Raw genomic sequence first — 18318 nt, forward strand, 5'->3', positions numbered from 1 at the left:
TAAAAAAAATAACAGTAGACAATACTACGCTGAAATAGAGTAAAGGACAGACGATTAGAGAACTGCTAATGAAATAAACAATAGTTATCGTTTATCGAGTAGATAAAAAAATATGGTGTCTGAAGGGCCGAATGAAGTATACGTAAAAATAAATAAAAATGTAACTGGGAGCTGAGAAATGCGGCTGATATGAGAGACCATCACTAAATACCCTTTCTATGAATGTCAGCAGTGGCCTAGCTTTTTTTTAAAATTGAGAATGAAATTCAATAAAATTTCTGCTTTGTAACATTCATATTCCTATTTTGTAACTTACTGGCAAAAAAAGGTATTTTTGATTTTGTAATGGAATCATACAAATAATGAATTAACTAACAGTTGATCTAGAAAAAATATAAATGAAAGAAATGTGTATTATATTATTCACTGCCTGACGCGTTTCATATTTTATCGCTGGCCACAAATAACATCTTTTTTAGCCACGGATCTTTGAAGAAGCAATATTTGGAGTAGGTACCTATAATATTTAGAGTCTGTGGTCTATGGTTTATGCTGATCTGTGTCTATGGCAGTCTGGGATTCAGATCAATTTTCACGGGAGGTGTTTGTGTAATTATTTGTTTACTGTTGGGAAATATATGTACATTTCCAGTGTTTAGTAATTTGTGTTCAAATAAGCCTACGTCGTTATTTACGATTTTGGCGTTTCGGTTCGTCGAATTTTGATTCTTCGAAAATGGTTCACAACAGAACGACTATTCAGAGGTTGAAATGGTTTGTATTTTATGCTTGCTTATTGACACTTATCGGCATGTTGTATTATATGTAGAAAGGGGAACGTTATTTGGAGGAAAATGCGATTGAAACTGTTGTTCCTGTTATACGCCGATAGAAAGAACGGATGTAAAATCGATTTTTATACATCCATATGTCTAGATATAGTAGAATGTTTGCGAGTGATTTTGGCTCTTACAAAAAAAACAATGATACATTACATACATATATGACTATAAACATTAAAGTAAAAGTTAAACAAATGGTTTAAACCCTATTTTATTCTTAGATTACGGGATATTCGTAAAATTTACGGCGGACATTTAATTTTTAGGGAGCGCCGAGGCAACAGATGGAAAGAATGTAGCAACTAGTAACTTAATTTTTTTTACCGATATTTTGTGTTTTTATTTTTAAAAAGTTCTTCAAAAATATGTTGCACTTATTTTCTAAATTGTAAATGAAAAAAAAAATGTTTTTTTTACCACTTTTTTACTCAAGTGGTAAAAAACAAGTATTTTAATTTGCAATTTTATCATGTCTCACAAAGTGAATGCTGAAATAATAAATAAAATACTTTTTAAAATTTTCTTTAGCAAATGCTTGTGGTACAATGTGAATTTTTCTTATCATTGTACATTTTACAATAGTCCTGTATTAAGGTACAGTAGACGCTCTCTTAACCCACCGGCATACCGGCCGCCATATCGTGGCGGCTAAGAATATTTTACATTCGCATTTAAGCCGCGGCTTAAACCACGGCTTATGTCCATATTATTAACTCTAGATAACTACACTATATTTATAAATACATAGTAACTAAACATTCGTCAGGTGGACTACGCAATTAAAATCGTGAAAATTATCAAATGTAGGTATTGATTAAAAATAGTAACTGGTTATAAGACACATAAGTATTTTATTTTTATTTTATTTTATTTAACTGGAAGGAAGAACAACAGTTACAATATATGATACATACAGAATACAAAAAATAAAATCATGAGTACCAATTATAGTTCTTCACAACTATACATAAGAGAGGTCTATATAAAGGAAGAGACATGAGACAAGGATGGGATAAAGAGAAAAGGAGATGGCAGTGATAGGAAAAGAAGAAAAGGAAAGGACAGGGAATAGAATTACTTTTTTAGGTTTATAAGATTTCGAACAACTTAGCTTTAAATTTTGAAAGATTGGAGTAGAACATATCAAGGTGTGTACAACATTCATTAAATTTCCCACAACTTCGATAAATAAAGGAATTTTTCGAATAGTTCTTTGTTGGTGCTGGATTATAAAAGGTATGACTATGCCTATTGATTCTTATTGGACAGTGAAAAGGTATCTGCGCAAGAAGATAGGGGCTCTCAGTCATATTATTTATAACTTTATACAAAAAACATAAATCTGATATATTCCTACGTTTACTAAGTGAAGATAATTTATGGAAGGCTAAAGATTCTTCGTAAGAGTTGAATCTTAAATGAAGCTTACCATCCAACATTTTTAGAAATTTATTTTGAATACGATCAAGTTGAGCTATATATATAGCGTACTGAGGGTTCCAAACGACTGAGGCGAATTCTAGGTGACTACGAACATAAGCGTTATATAAAGTTACAAGAGATGATGTATTTTTAAATGGTTTAGTGGTTCGAAAAATAAAACCTAGGTTTCTGTAGGCCTTATTAACGCAGGCTTCAATATGTGAAGAAAACAAAAGTTTCTCGTCCATTATGACGCCAAGGTCTCTTAATTCAGTTTTCCTGGTCAGCCGACTATTGTTAATTTCATAATCAAACATAATTTTTTTTTTTTTCTTGTGAACGTAATGCTAAAACATTTATTGACATTTAGAAAAAGCTGATTAAGATTACAATAAGACACTAGATTATCGAGATCGTTTTGCAACATGGAACAATCGTCTATAGACTTGACTCGTATAAATAACTTGGTATCGTTTATTAGGAATGAGAGACGTTAAATAATAAATCACTATTTCGTAAACAAAGCCTGGCGGGTGCGGCGTGCAAAGATGTAAGGGCACTTGTCTTTTTCGGAGAAGGGCGTCGTCGCCTGGACGAATGTTTAGTTATCTAGGGTTAACATATTTTGTGTGATATCTACAAATTAGTAAAAAAAGTCACGAGTAACATTAAAAAAAATAATATGAAAAATAACACCTATAATAATCCAGATTTGTGATTTGTGAAGTATTTGGACACACTAAAAATGTTATAAATGCCTTTTTTACTGAATGAAAACATTCAATTAATGTATTTCTATACATATTAAAAAAAAAAAAAAACTGATATCGCTCACTCCTTTCAAGAACGTCACAAATCAAAAATCGTGAATTTTGAGTTGGGCATGTTTTCGGAATGCCCAGAAAATGTACTATATCCCAGCAAAAGAGGCGTATTATTAACTTAGTATTTATCCCCTACAGGGCAAAAAAGGTTGTTTTTGCATTTTGAAGAAAAGGTAATGTTTAATTATTTTTTTAAATATACTAAATATTTTTTAAATGGAGAAAAAACCTTCAGGTTTTACCTAAAAACATCTGGTGCACAGTAAAACGTTCAGTAAGTGGCTTGAAATTAATTTTAATTCATTGTATTATATTTTTAAACTTTAAAAACGTTCTCCTGAAAAATTAAGTTTTTTGATTTATGACGTTCTTGAAAGGAGTGAGTGATATGCGAATGGGTTAACCGTTCTCTTCTACGAATGCCTCACATCCAAAATACACGCAGACAATTAGCAACTTGGAAAAAATAATTTGCAGTGATGTGTGACTTTTTCTTGTACATATATTTTACAGTTTGCGAAAATTTTATTTTTAATGTGCGAGCTACAGAAGAATGGTTTTGTTTTCTTTGTGTTTGGAAAAACTGTTTTTTTCTTCCTTGCGAAAGTGTTTTTTTTAAATGTGTTTTTCACTTCCCTCTCTAACCGGCTTTTTCACTATCCGGCCCTGGGTCGGTCAAGTTGGTCCCGTCAAGGCCGGTTAAATCCCGTGATTTAGGGTTAACATTTTCGGGAGTACAATAATTGATGTCCGACTTTCTCTGGGGAGTGGGTTCTTTTTACATGAATATTTTTGAAATTCTTCACCATTGCTTTCCATTTTTCCTTTGTTTTTCAAATTCCGTCCCTTGACTAACCCCTTCCCCTTACTTTCCCCTCTCCTTATTTATAGAACAATTTTATATTTTATATTTTAGTTATTGTACAGACCTGAATGATGGAAGTTTAACTTCTGAAACATGTAGTCTATAATAAAACTCAAGTGGTAAAAAACGAAGTGTTTTCTTTAATCATTGTAACATGTCTTACCACAAAGTTAATGCCGAAACAATAAATAGAATATTTTTGTAATGAAATCTGTATATTATGAAGATAGAAATTATGTAAAAATAATAAAAATAAAAATGACACTCACCATCTGTAGGTTTTATTTTATTTAAAATTACAAACAAATATCCACAGATGTCATTGCTATACAAGTTACATCATACCAACTGACAGATGGACTTCAACCTTCAATAACGTCAATACTTCTTTGAGAAAAATTCGAACCGACGTCCATTTATGTCTATACTCCCGGAAAGGTTAAATAATAGAAAACTCCATCAAACAACTAATAATTGGTGTGTTTGCAGTCAAATTCTTCTAACTCCCTTTTCCGCCAGCTGGTATATAGGGCACTGCATTGGATTGCTGCAAAGTGATCTTTGTAGGTATTTACACCAAAGCAAGGTGATATCCCCTGCAGGTCAGTTGGCAGACCAGGGTACTTCGTTCAACAAATATTTTATCAGATAACATAAGAGAGGCGGAGAATGTTTGCAAATATAGAGTAGTGTGGCATTCTATTTCCTCTGTCTACTCCTGCGGTGAAGCGGCGTGATGGTTAGTTAGTTAGTTAGTTATATTTTAAATATTAAAATCAAAATACTGATTCGAGTCTACTAATTTGTTTTTAAATATAATTGATTTTTTCACTCCAATATTTATTCAAAATTATCCTGGACTCGTACCTGAAGCGGAGGGCTAATCACCTTTCCTCCATATTTTAACGTTCAAGATAACACCGCGTTTATATAAAGCAGTGCTCTATGCACCATTGGGGTGCGGATAAGGGTTTGAACAAATGATGAATTTATATGATGCAGTGCCCTATGCACCATCGGGTGCGGATGAGGATTTGAAAAATTGTATAATTTATAAAAAAACAAATATAAGTTTTTTTAAATTGTGATAGTTGTTTCGCCTTGTAAGGGCATTATTGAACAGCTGTCAGTAGTTTGATAATACCCTAAAAAGGGGAAACAATACTCTTTTTATTTTCATGTTTAAAAAAAAAAAATACTTAACTTAGTTGACTCAGTGTTTTGATTTTAATATGTAAAATATAATTACAGTAAAACTTCGATATAACGGACTTATTGGGGTGAGGCGGTTCTGCTAAAGCCGAAAATAAAAATTGGTTCAAAATAAATAATTAAAAAATATATATATAAATAAGGACTGTATTTAGATATAAATAACAATACAAAACACAAGCAAAATTCTATTTATTGTCTTCGGACACTCGTCGTGAAATGACATTGCCGTTTGATATTAACGCACTTGCTTTCGATTATCCTGCTTTGAAAAAGGAATATAATTTTGTTTGCACCTGAAGTTTGCTGTTTTTTTTTATAATCCACTCAGTAAAATTATGAAAATGCGTATAGTATAGTTAAACTTCATTATCTGACGAATAGTCAATAATTTGACTGGATTTTTTGTCTGTTATATCTGAAGCTCGTTAAATAGAGGTCCGTTATATCTTGGTTTTACTATATGCAGTAATACAAATTAAACTCCAAATCAATAAATAAGTTAGTTAGTTTACGAAATAGCTATAATCTCTAAAAATATAACGTGGGTATACTGGCAAAAAACGTTAACTCTAAAATCCCCGTTTGAATAATCACTGTTATTTGAAGTTTTTAGCCTGAATAAAATTCTTCTTCTTCTTCAAACCCTTATCCACACCCCAATGGTGCATAGAGCACTGAATATAAACGCAGTGTTATCTTGATCGTTAACACATGAAGGAAAGGTGATCAGCCCTCCGCTTCAGGTACCAGTCCAGGGTGATATTGAATAAATATTAGAGTGAAAAAATCAGTTATATTTATTTACATATGAATTAAATACCCGCTTTTATTAAACTTAAAGTTTTTACATTTGAAATTATTATTTATTTACATTTAAAACCACATTAATATGACATTTCAAACTACTTAGTATATTTTGCCAGGTTATAGAACGTTGAAAACTTTATAATACTGCATCATTGAATCAACATTGCATGTTTTCGAGTAAACTATTTTTGCCGTTACACCCACGATTTGTAGATACAGCATTTCAACATACTTTTATTGAAGATTACAACTGTCCATTTGTAATGATTTTTACATTTATTTACAGGGTGATGTGTCAAATAAAGGACACACTGTACATCAAGCCGAGTTTGAGAAATAAAACCGTCTTCATTGCCCTTTTTCAAATTGTAAGTATTAGTTTTGAAGAGTATAAATAAATACATTTTTTGTTCTTGGTATATAGTAGGCCTTGTGGTCTGTTTTTTTAAGAGGGATTAGCCCTCTACGATGTATCACTTTGGTGATCTGCCCGGGATTCGTTTACCTTGGGGTTAGCCGTGCAGTGCGATGAAAGGAGTAAAAGCCTGGATAGTATTCATTATAATATTCTGGATGGTATTCATTAGATGGTAGTCTGAGCCAACTCTCCTCACATGCGCATACCATAGCCTCTTGAGATGTCGATTCCTAGCTGTCAATCCATATCTTTGGTGGTCTGCCCGGGAGTCGTCTACCTTAGGATTAGCCGTATAGTGCAATGTGGAGGAGTCTGGATGGTTCTATTCTCCTCACATGCGCATACCATTGTCTCCTTCGTTGCCTTCCCCACCTAACGACATCTTCCATCTCACATATTTCTCTTATCCTGGTGTTACTTATTCCATCTGGTAGACTCTTGCCAGATATATCTCTTGCTAGAGGAAGACCAAGGAATTAATGGGTGATGCAGAAAGATAACATGATTCGAAAGCATGGCCTAGGTGACGTTGTCCAGGACAGAAAGACCTATAACCTGAGGTTGAGGAAAGCTGACCCCAGCAGTCTACAAGTACAATAAGCTGGGATGTAGCCAGGAAGGAGAAGACTTTTGCCAGATATGCTCCTTATAGTCTTCATTTCTGACACTCATTAGCGCATTTTTTGTTACTGCGGTGTCCGCTCTGCATTCAATCCCATATCGCTCACTCCTTTCAAGAACGTCATAAATCAAAAAACTTTATTTTTCAGGAGAATTTTTTTAACGTTAAAAAATATAATACAATGTATTAAAAATAAATATCAAGCCACTTTTTACTGTGCAACAGAACTTTTTAGGTAAAACCTGAAGGTTATTTCGCCATTTGAAAAATATTTAGTTTATTTAAAAAAATAATTAAACAATATCTTTTCTTCAAAATGCAAAAACAACACTTTCTGCCCTGTAGCGGGTGAATATTAAGTTTAAAATATGCCTCTTTTGCTGGGATATAGTACATTTTCTGGGCATTCCAAAACATGCACAACTGAAAATTGACAATTTTTGATTTATGACGTTCATTTTATGATGTTCTTAAAAGGAGTGAGCGATATGTCATGATGGGTGCGGACAAGTTTTATGTATTACTTACGCACAAGTTTTATGTATTTTTTTTTTATTTTGCTGCCGATCATGCCAGGGTTTTTCCGTACACAATTTTTCAAACACTTCACTCTCACTATTTGTAAAACATTCTTCAATTAAGTTTACTGCTTTCAGATCGTAGGGTGTATTGACGTATTTTATTGGAAAGTTGTCCTGAACAATACCGAGCCGCCGGAGTGCAAGGAACCCAAGTTCACCTTTGAGCTGACCGAGTTCCCGGTTGTTCAACCCATCACCGCCCAATACACCGCATTCCTGGTGGCCGGATTTGTGCCGATTTTCTTCGGTGGTATCCTCCTCTTGGCCATTTTAGGGGTAAATATTAATTATCAACACTTCCATTTAACTACAGTGATGGCTATTGGTGGGTAGCTGGGTAGGCACTTGACTGTGAAACAAGCATCGCAGGTTTGTTTAGGGTACCTTGTGTGTTTTAGGGATGGATACGCACTTTATGTATCCATCTCTGAACTTGACAAAGTGCTTGTCAAAACCAGTTGAAAAAATAGTACCAAAAATAACAGTAGTTGAAAACAAAGTTTGAGTATTATTTACTAAGTTTATAAAATTTGATACAAAGGGGGACTCGTTTGTGTTATACGATAGTAATTCTTTACTATGTTTTCAGCAAAGTCCCGTGATCCTCCAGCTTTGGATCATATCAACGGCATTCGAAATCATCACTTTCTCTATTTGCTTCCTGACAAGGTCCATTTACCTGCTTTATGGGAAGAATGTCAATGACGGATTTTTGTATCTGGCAGTAACCGCTATCATAATCGGTAAGAACTATTAAAGGGTGATAAATACTTGAATCTAAAGAAAGGTTCATCTTCGAGATGCCAAAATGACAAATGACAATGACAAATACAATACCAAAATGCAAAACCCTTTGACTGATGAGTTTTAATCAAGATTTTATTTGGAAAAAAGTGACATTTTTCTATTTCAAAGATATGATATTAAAACATGAAATAATAATGACATTAGACGACAGAGTCCACTACAGTCAATACACATAGCTCACAAAATAATACAGTTAAATCAGTTTGAGCTATTGGTCACTGGGGTTCTCGTACCAGGTACGGGCAGATCCATAAAGGCCCTATTCTCGTGCCTGTATCAGGTCCGGACAGATCTGCAAAGGCTTATTTTGGTGCCTGCACCTGGTACGGTCAGATCTGCAAAGGCTTATTTTAGTGCCTGCACTTGGTATGGTCAGATCTGCAAAGGCCCATTTTTTTATCCATATGTAGTACGGCCAAATTGCTTTATCGTAAGCAATGTATTTCTTTGGACTTTCCATTTTTTCCAAGTTAACCCGTTAACCGGGCGGGACGCATAAATATGTCAAACGTAAACACTATCACACTATCGGGTACGGGTAGGACATATGAATACGTCCTTGAAATATATGTTTATTGTATTATATAAATGGACTTATATTTTTCGAACAACAAAGGGATTAGTCATCCATACGTGTCTCGACATGAATTTAAGACGCGGAGTGAATCAATATTCGCGCCCGTTACAAGTTGCGTAATTGGTTAGCGGACCGCCCGGTTAACAGGTTAAGTGAAGTAATTTGTCTCGGTTGTTAATATTATTAATTTTTTAGGTTTCATATATTACATCATTACGGTGGTTGTGGATTACCGCAGGGAGATGATTCACGACAACATCATGCAGTGCACCAGCGTGACTATCCCGCGGAGCGCCAAACTGGCCGCAATCAGGCGCGAAGGAGATGCCATCTTCTAATTACCAGCCCACAACTTGTTTGCCAAATCCAGTCTCTCGATAACATAAAACATACTCCATAACTAGCTATGTAAAATGATCTCAGTTTACTCACTGTGTAGTAACGAAATATATATACTTAATTTTTTTTTTCATGTACATTTGTAATGTACAATACTGGCATGTTATCTTAAGTATGGTATAGTGATCACAAATCAGCAATCTTTGTTCGCTATCTGCACCAGGATGTCACATACGTGATTTTGTCAGATCAACCCCCTGTTGACGGGCATTTTTTAGGTTTTATTTTTACATATATTGCACAAATTATAAATTGTCATATCTCTGAAGATATTTAATATACGTGAAAATTTCCGTGTAGTATTCACCATACCAAGTAGCGTATAATAGATCTATTGTTAGATGCATGTATTGTTGTTTAAAATTTATTCATAAAATTTTATCACACTCATAGTTTATCAATATTTTTTTTAATGGAATAACTCGCAAAACTGCTACTAGAGGCTTGTCTGCAGGTAGGATAGCAAGAAAAGGGAAGGTAAATATAAAAATGCATCATAAACACCCAGACTAATTGAAAATAAATTTTTCTTGAGTTTATTTTGCAATTGGTGGGAATCGAACACGCGACGCCAGTTTCGCAGTCGAGCGTCTACCCAACTACGCCACGGCGCTTTTCAAACACAACTGTTACTTTAAAATAGTGTGAGAATAGCACCAGCAGTGGAAAGCAATAATCGCGCAAGACGACCTAAACATGAAATTTTTCAGTTTCATGTTGAGATGCGTTTCATGACTTGTAATTACGGAAAGACTTTAATAATTTTATTGACTGAGCCAATGTAATCAAAGCAAGGTCAATCATCAATACTTTCAAAATACCTTGCAATATATATTTTTTGAAACTACTGTACAACCAATGAAGTTACCAAAAAGTAATTTTATTTCATACAACGTAAAAAATGTACCTTTTTTAATCAACAGTATTTGATTATATTATAAGTTAAATTTTTTCTTATGTGTACTTATGATGTTCATTCTGTGTTGTAACGCTTATTGATCTGCACTTATCTGCTTAGATTCTAACATAGAATCATCTCATAGTCTTAAGTTAAAAATATAAGAAAATTGATGTGTAGTTGAATTTGATGTGTAAAATAATCATCTGAATAATAAATCTTAATACTAGGTGTACCCGGATATGCGTTGCTGTGAGAAGCACGCTTTCCGCATTACATGAAGGCATGCTGATCCTGCGCTTCAGGGTAATCGTAGATGTAAAAAAATCAATGTTTGCTGTTCATATTTGATTGATTAAAATTATTATCACCACCTAATCGAATCACCTAAGCTAATTGAACTTTGCCCATGACCTTTGCGCAAGTGCAAGGTATAAGTTGCAAAATGAACCAAGACAGCGCATAAAATATGAACAAACATACAGATATTGGTTTTTATTTATATTTATATATATATAAGACCTGCTGTAAGTTGGGGCCCAGTATTCTTTGCGTCGCAACTTTATTTTCTTTGATTCCAGGTAATATTTTACGTAGTTGATTTTTTGCATTGAAAAAATAAGTTTTTTTTTCGAATTATATGTTTTTGAAAAGAAAAGAGTTATTGAAAGGTAAGGAGCATAAAAAATATTATTTCCATATATATATACATACTCCAAAAAACAAAAACAGTACCCAATATAAATTCTTTAACCCTTACTGGTCCAATGTCGAATCTCATTAGACATAGATTTTTTCCTCTTAGGTTCCGTGTCGGATGTTGTTCAACATTTTTTTCATCATTAGTATTATTTATTTAAATTCCAAGCTTACATTTTCACTCGTATCTATTACAACAGTATGTGGAGCAGAGGACAAAAGTTTTTTTACAATTGGAATGTAACTGTCTACCTAGATTTTTTTTTTTAAATTGGGGGACCGGAAAGGGTTGAAAAAATCATGAACAGACGTGTGACCTCTTCAGTGGTCGGTCGGTAATGGATTCTGTGTTAGCAAATATCCCCTTAATGTATAATAGTATGCAACCTTTTGCACAAGTGCAAGCAATAACCTGACAAAGTTTTATCGCAACCGTATGACCGGTATGGCAGCGCATAAATACGAACAAACGGACAAACTTTGATTGATTTTATATATAAGATGCGTAAACTGCTTTATAAGTATGATTTGTTTTTCTTACAGCAATAAGTTAGAAATAAAGATGATTTATTATTATGTATTTATAAACGTAGCTCATCTATTGTTTTGCACCAAAACTTTACAGTTTTGTGCTTAAGCTGCCAATTATTGAAGACTTCAGAATACTTTTGCCATAATGTGACCAAACATTTATTTTTTATAGTAAAGTCTAATGGATTATATCCATACCTAAAAAGCAAACGGATCTAAGTCCGGCGATGAAATAAGTTGGCGATGGAAATTATTGTGTCATTTTAATGTGTACGGATACGGCAATAGGAAGTGCATGAACTTGCATGTATGTTTTTCTAAACATTCATATGAAATGTATTACTATTCAAGTGTTGCAGTTCTGGAAGACGGGTAATAATAAAGTCCTAATTACTATACCAGGGGTGTTAGTTGAAGTTTGCCGGTTTTTTCAATAAAGAAAACGCTTAATTCTCAAGGGAATCTCATTTTTTTTTATTCAAAGTATTGACCATCGGAATTATACATTTTGCCCATCTTTGAGGCAAATCATGGATACCATTCCAAAAAAATTTTCTCTTTCGAGGCAAACCATTCGACGAGCCATTTTTCGACTCTTTCAAAATTGGCGAAGCGCTGCTCTGCAAGTGAGTGTCCCATCGATGCGAAAAGGTGATAGTCGAACGGGGCAAGGTCTGGAGAGTACGGCGGGTGCGATAATATTTCCCGATTTAATGCTTTGAGAGTGTTCTTCACCACTTTAGCTGTATAAGGCGGTGCGTGCGGCGGTGCGATTTTCGATTTGTCTCTCGTTCATTTGGCGTGGTACCCATTTTCCATACTTTTGGATCTTTCCCATGGCTTTAAACGTTGGCAAATTGCTCCTCGGGTCACATTAAGTGTTTGGGCCAATTGTTGTTGCGATTGGGTTGGGTCTTCATCCAATAACGCCTGCAATTCCTCGTCTTCGAACTTTTTCGTTGCACCAGGATGCTCATTGTCTGTTAAATCGAAATCTCCACTTTTAAATTGACGAAACCATGTCTCACATGTTCTAATCACTGAAGCATGTTCACCATAAGCTTCTACCAGCAACCGATGAGCTTCAACTGCTTTTTTCTTTTGATGAAATAAGAAAAGCAACGAATGCCGCAAATGCGATTTACTTGGAACGAAACTCGACATATTTACTTTGGTAAACAACTATGACACTACTATTTTGGCAGAATGTAGCTTGTGTATTTTTGAAGGTTAATGTCCATAGAAAAATATGACAAAGATGCCAAATCATAGAAATGTATACATATCTCTAGCGACATCTATGAGTAAAACCGGCAAGCTTCAACTAGCACCGCTGGTATATGTATATTATATTAAAATAAAACAGTATATCTTTATATAGATATTAAGTTAAAATAGGTACATAATAAGGAAATATTATCTCATAATCAATAAATATTCAATTCTATAATAAATGTTTCAACCATATAAAGTGTTTTATTTATTTTATTTTACTTCTTTATATAGGGCTGTTTTTTTTTATAGAGGTATACACAAATACAAATTTCCCCCAATAAATTGACGGTGGCACCCGCTGTGTAACATGTTGCGCCATCTTGTTTAAACCATACCAATGTGTCATCAATGCCATTCAACTGAGGTACGAAGAAGTCAGTAATCATGGTTCTGTAGCGCTCTCCATTGACCGTAACATTCTGGCCGGCATCGTCTTAAAAAATATGGGCCAATGATTCCACCTGCCCATAAAGCACACCAAACAGTGACTTTTAATGGATGTAAGGGCTTATCAACAAAGGTTTCTGGGTTTTCTCCACTCCAAATTTGGCAATTCTGCTTGTTGAGATAGCCATTTAACAAAAAAAAAAAAAAAATTTCTGTGACGGGCTATAATAATAAATATTTAGGTACATATTTGATAATCTACAGTTTATATTCTTATTTTTGATGCATTGTAATCAAAACATTTGTTCCGTGATTTTTTCTTCTTATCACTAATAATCAAATTGTAGCGCTTATCTAATCAGCTTTGTAAAGGAAAGGCATTTTCAAAAATTATCTGTAATGTTTTTCATTGTCTGCTTAGCGTTTATACCATTTTTTTCATTTCTGTAAATTGACTCAAATGCTTGCTAATTTTTTTAATATAGTGTTAGGTTCAATGTATGATATGGTGCAATATTAAATCTAAGAAGTGAATTCTAAAAGTGTGAAAGTGACTTCCTTGATCAATAACCTCAAAATGGAAAAAATAAATAAAATTCAATTTCCCAGCGTGGAAGAATGCTGTTGTGGTTTCTCTTTAGAGAAGGGATCCTACATTATTAGCTGGTTGGAAACAGTAAAAAATAAAATTTATTTATAATCATAACACATCATATTATAATTATATTCATATATTGTGATTTTCTTTCTCCTGCTACATTTCTTTAAAAATAATATTTATTAGTTGCCTTAAAATTTATTTGTTACCTATTATATATAAGGATTTATAGCAAGGGTGGCCGACCCGCGGCCTGCGGGCCGCATGCGGCCCGCCGGGTGTCTACTTGTGGCCCGCGGAGCATTTCACACATTTTTTGAGTGATAGAGCGACTCAAAGTTAAAATGCTAATACAGTAGCCATGATATTAGTCGAATGAAGCATATTAAATCTCAAATGAGAACAAGATTCACTGACAAGCATTTCGAAAACTGATGCGTGTAGCAACAACACCATACGTATCAACATTGATGCACTTAGTTCTGACAAACAAAATCAGACGTCTCACAAATTAAAAAAAAAATATTGTATTGCCTAACTCTTATCTTATTAATATGTTTGATTCACATTTTGTTATATCTTGTTTAAAAAAATAACAATATATTTCATTATTACATCTCACCAATAGATGTCTCTAGTGAAGTTCTAGTGATTCAAGAACAAGGTTTCTAAATTGGTTCATATATACAGAACTTCCAAGAATTTGAGTGGTGTGGTTGTTAATAATGGGTAGAATTGGTGAATGTTACACGTGTGTAAAGTGATCACTTAAACCAGCCTATGACGGTCGTCAGCCCCGTAAATGCTCAGACTTCCATATTCTTCTTCATCTTTGATGAGATGTCAAAAAATAATATGAAAATAACTCCCGTAATTGGAGATAATCCAGATTTTGTGAACAAGTATTTGGACACACTCAAAATGTTGTAAATATATTTCTTGTTTGCTTTGAATAATAAAAGAAATTTTGTTTTACGGCCTGGAAAGATTCTGATTTCTAAAATCTGGCCCGACTACTGAAAATGTTGGCCACCCATGATTTATAGCATATTCATCTTAAAAATTATAGTAAATGTGTATAGTAAAGAAAAAACTCATAAAGTTGATCCCTGAACATAAAACAATAGATGTCTCTCTCAAACCCTCATCTGCACCCAATTGGTGCATAGGGCATTGCATCATATAAATACAGTGTTATCTGGATCGTTAACATATTACCGCTTCAGGTACCAGTTCATGGTAATATTATGAATAAATATTACAGTGAAAAAATCACTTATATTTATCTAACCCCCCCCTGGAAATGGAACCCGGGACCTCCAGTGCGGTAGCTGAGCGTGCCATTACACTACAGAGGCGGATACATTACGATAGATACAATATAATACAATAGATACAATGGATTCAATATCTTATCAATCAAGATTTGTCACATAGTTTATTTATAGGTCTTATTCATCTTGTCATATCTTCTAAATGAGACACCACTAATTCTGATTACATTATCATGTTACATATTGAGAATATATACGAGGGTGTGTGCTATTGGAATTCTATATTCATAGAATTCGTGTTCCATTCTTAGGTTAAATTAAAACTTATTCGTTCACAGCAAAATCTGTGGTCGGTTTGAGTAAGCTTTTATTTGGCAGATACCCTTTTATTAAGATGTATGCAAGATCCTAACCGGATTATTTCACATACTGGGAGACACCTGAAAACATGATTTAATATTTTTATTCAGCTTGGAACTCAAACATAACATCATGGGATTTATGATGTATGTACAAGTTCCAAAAAAAGTTGAGTAGTGTGGTTGTCGATCATGGCTAGAATGGTGAATGTCACACTTGTGTAAATTGAGCACTTTACCAGCATATGACAGGTCGTACGCCCTGTAAATACGCATACTTTCATATTCTAAACTGTGAGATGTCAAACAATGTCACAGGAGATTCAAGATTGAAGAAATCAACATTTTTATTTATATTTAGTTTGATTATTTTCAATTGCTGCCCGAATATAACATGATATGATTTTGATTGATGGAAATGTCCTAACACACACGACACCTTTGAAAATTGAAAGTTCGGTGATAGGTCAAAGACGAACATAATAGGGTTGCATTTTTCATTTTACTGATATTCACTATTCATTTTGCGCTTAAACACAGTATTTTACACAGTAAATACCACTTTATTCAATTTGATTTAAGTTTTTCACTGACATTTCTTGGGGAAACTACATTTTACATAATAAAATAACAACGATATAGTTTTTTCCGCTTATATTTTATTTGAGGAGTGACCGAGTTTCGTCTTTACGGACATATGAATTTAAATTCATTTTGTCATAAAAAATTAATAATGCTGTAAAATTACAATAATTATAAAATCATGGTTTTCAACCCCTGCCATGTTGTGTAAATAACGTAGAATTTCATGTAGCTTCCCACCAGTCAGCAATAAAATGCAAGTTAAAAAAACTATATCGTTGTTATTTTATTACATACATTCGGGCCTCGTATAACATGGTTATATGGTGCCACAAAAACACGTGTTATACAAGGTTTGAAGTTCATACAAAATTAGGGTTTGCGTTAAAAACAAAATTTTACTTAATTTTTTTAATAACAAACATATTATTTAATTCATTTATTTTTTTGAAACGGTGTTGTAAAAAAACTTGTTCAATATATCATATAATCATACAGGAGAAAGTGACCAAGTGCATGTTTTTACAAAAACGGATTTTTGACTATTTCATATTTTACTAGCTTTATATTGCCTTGAAAAAATCCCGAAGCGATTTTAAACTTGGAAGTATAATATATTGACTTGTTAAAAATGACTAACTGCATTGATGTTTATTTTCTTGCCAAGCAAAATTGATTGAAATGGCCCTCCTGAACATTTTACGTTTTGTTAGTTGGTCACTTCTACTACGATACGTGTATACAAAAAATATGCCACAATGTATACATCCGTGTTATATAAAACCGTGTTATACGAGGCCCAAGTGTAAATTATTTGGTGTAAAATAATATGTTTTTCTTTTAGGGAGGAGGTATTATTTTGTTATTGGCATCAATAATAACTCTTAGCTTGTTCAATGAAGATGCAAGCAAAGAAGTTCAGCCAGAGACTGGAATAATAGACACTTATATTGTCGTCGGTCTCACTCACATAACTTTGGGAACGCTTCTTCTCATAAGTATTTACAGAAAATTTCTGAACTTCATTAATACTTGGATCATAATTTCCACTATAATTCAGATGATTTACGGAGCCGTATTGCTTGGTCAAACTGGACTTTTGATGCACAAAGGTCTGACGGATGTTGCCATTACCATACTGTTTTTTGGAATTCTTGCAATAAGTATGTATATTTGTTTACAACATTTTGAGTGTGTCCAAATACTTGTTCACAAAATGTGGATTATCTCCAAATACAGGAGTTATTTTCATATTATATTTTGACATCGATGAAGAAGAATATGGAAGTCTGTAATATTCCATATTCTATACAGTAAAGATAGCATTAACGTTACTTCTATTCAATTGAAAAATAAAATTTATTAATTTTTATTTCCGAATCATTTCTTGACAATATCGGTCACTAACTTGTTTCAAAATCCCTATGTCATTACATTTCTTCTTCTAACCAGTATCTACACCCAATGGGGCATAGGGCACTGCATCATATTGAAGCAGTGTTATCTTGATATTTGCTTACACTATGGAAAGTTGATCAATAGTGCACTTCAGGTACCATGCCAGGGAAATATTAAAATATAATTTAAATGTAACTTTGTTTTAAAATCACTATAAATATTTTATTATAACATAATTATAATGCCTACCGGTTTCGAAGCTAACTGGTAGTCATAATAAAATATTTATAGTGATTTTAAAACAAAGTTAAATTTTAATTATAAAATGGAAAATCACAATGTTAGTGCTTCAAATATAAATTATAAATATTAAAATAAATATTTGAGTGAAATGTCACTAATATTCATTTTAACCCCTGGGAATTGAACATGGAGCCTCTTGCACCTTAAGCAAACACACTAACCATTACACTACACAGGCGGATAAAAAAATTATATTTATTTATATAATAAACTGTAAGGGATTGTAACAAACTAATTTTATTTTATTTTTGTTTGCAGTTATAAACGTTTATTTCTTGGTCGTGGTTTATAGCTACCGGAAGCAGAAAATGGCGGACTGTGGGTATAATATATAAATAAAGCTGTACATGGAAAAGAAAATTATTCAATAAATTATATCTGTCCTCTGATTTCTAAGATACCAAGATCATTCTCTCTGGATTTTATTAGTTGCAAATGGAAAGTTATTGATTTTCAGCATTAAGTCCGTTATAAATAACTGATTCTGCTTAAAGTTTATAATAAATTACAAAAAATTATGCTTAGTTTTATTATATCACTCACTCCTTTCAACAACGTCATATATCAAAAGACTTAATTTTTCAGGAGATCTATTTTAAAGTTAAAAAATATAAGGGAATGTATTAAGAATAAAT

The 18318-nt window shown here is 33.2% G+C and overlaps 1 protein-coding gene and 1 long non-coding RNA gene across 4 annotated transcripts; both read left to right on the forward strand.

The window, feature by feature from the left end:
- Positions 1-554: 554 nt before the first annotated feature.
- On the forward strand, positions 555-10446 carry LOC148313603 (uncharacterized). Of its 2 annotated transcripts, none has more exons than XM_088260044.1 (5): positions 555-774; positions 6262-6343; positions 7672-7872; positions 8186-8339; positions 9176-10446. In XM_088260044.1, the coding sequence occupies exons 1-5, from the start codon at positions 737-739 to the stop codon at positions 9316-9318; spliced, it is 618 nt and encodes a 205-aa protein (XP_088116170.1). In that variant the 5' UTR covers positions 555-736; the 3' UTR covers positions 9319-10446. The 2 variants fall into 2 exon arrangements, with proteins under 2 accessions (XP_088116170.1, XP_088116176.1); XM_088260050.1 differs by having other exon boundaries at positions 555-765.
- Positions 10447-13580: 3134 nt separating this feature from the next.
- LOC148313604 (uncharacterized) lies at positions 13581-18201 on the forward strand. Of its 2 annotated transcripts, none has more exons than XR_015837594.1 (3): positions 13581-13845; positions 16827-17145; positions 17942-18201. It is a non-coding gene; the product is annotated as an uncharacterized LOC148313604 (long non-coding RNA). The 2 variants fall into 2 exon arrangements; XR_015837595.1 differs by having other exon boundaries at positions 13581-13835.
- Positions 18202-18318: the final 117 nt, after the last annotated feature.

Source organism: Brachycentrus maculatus, unplaced genomic scaffold (assembly GCF_059751285.1).
Source record: "Brachycentrus maculatus isolate JH-2025_06_01 unplaced genomic scaffold, ASM5975128v1 h1tg000007l, whole genome shotgun sequence".
Lineage (NCBI taxonomy): Eukaryota > Metazoa > Arthropoda > Insecta > Trichoptera > Brachycentridae > Brachycentrus > Brachycentrus maculatus.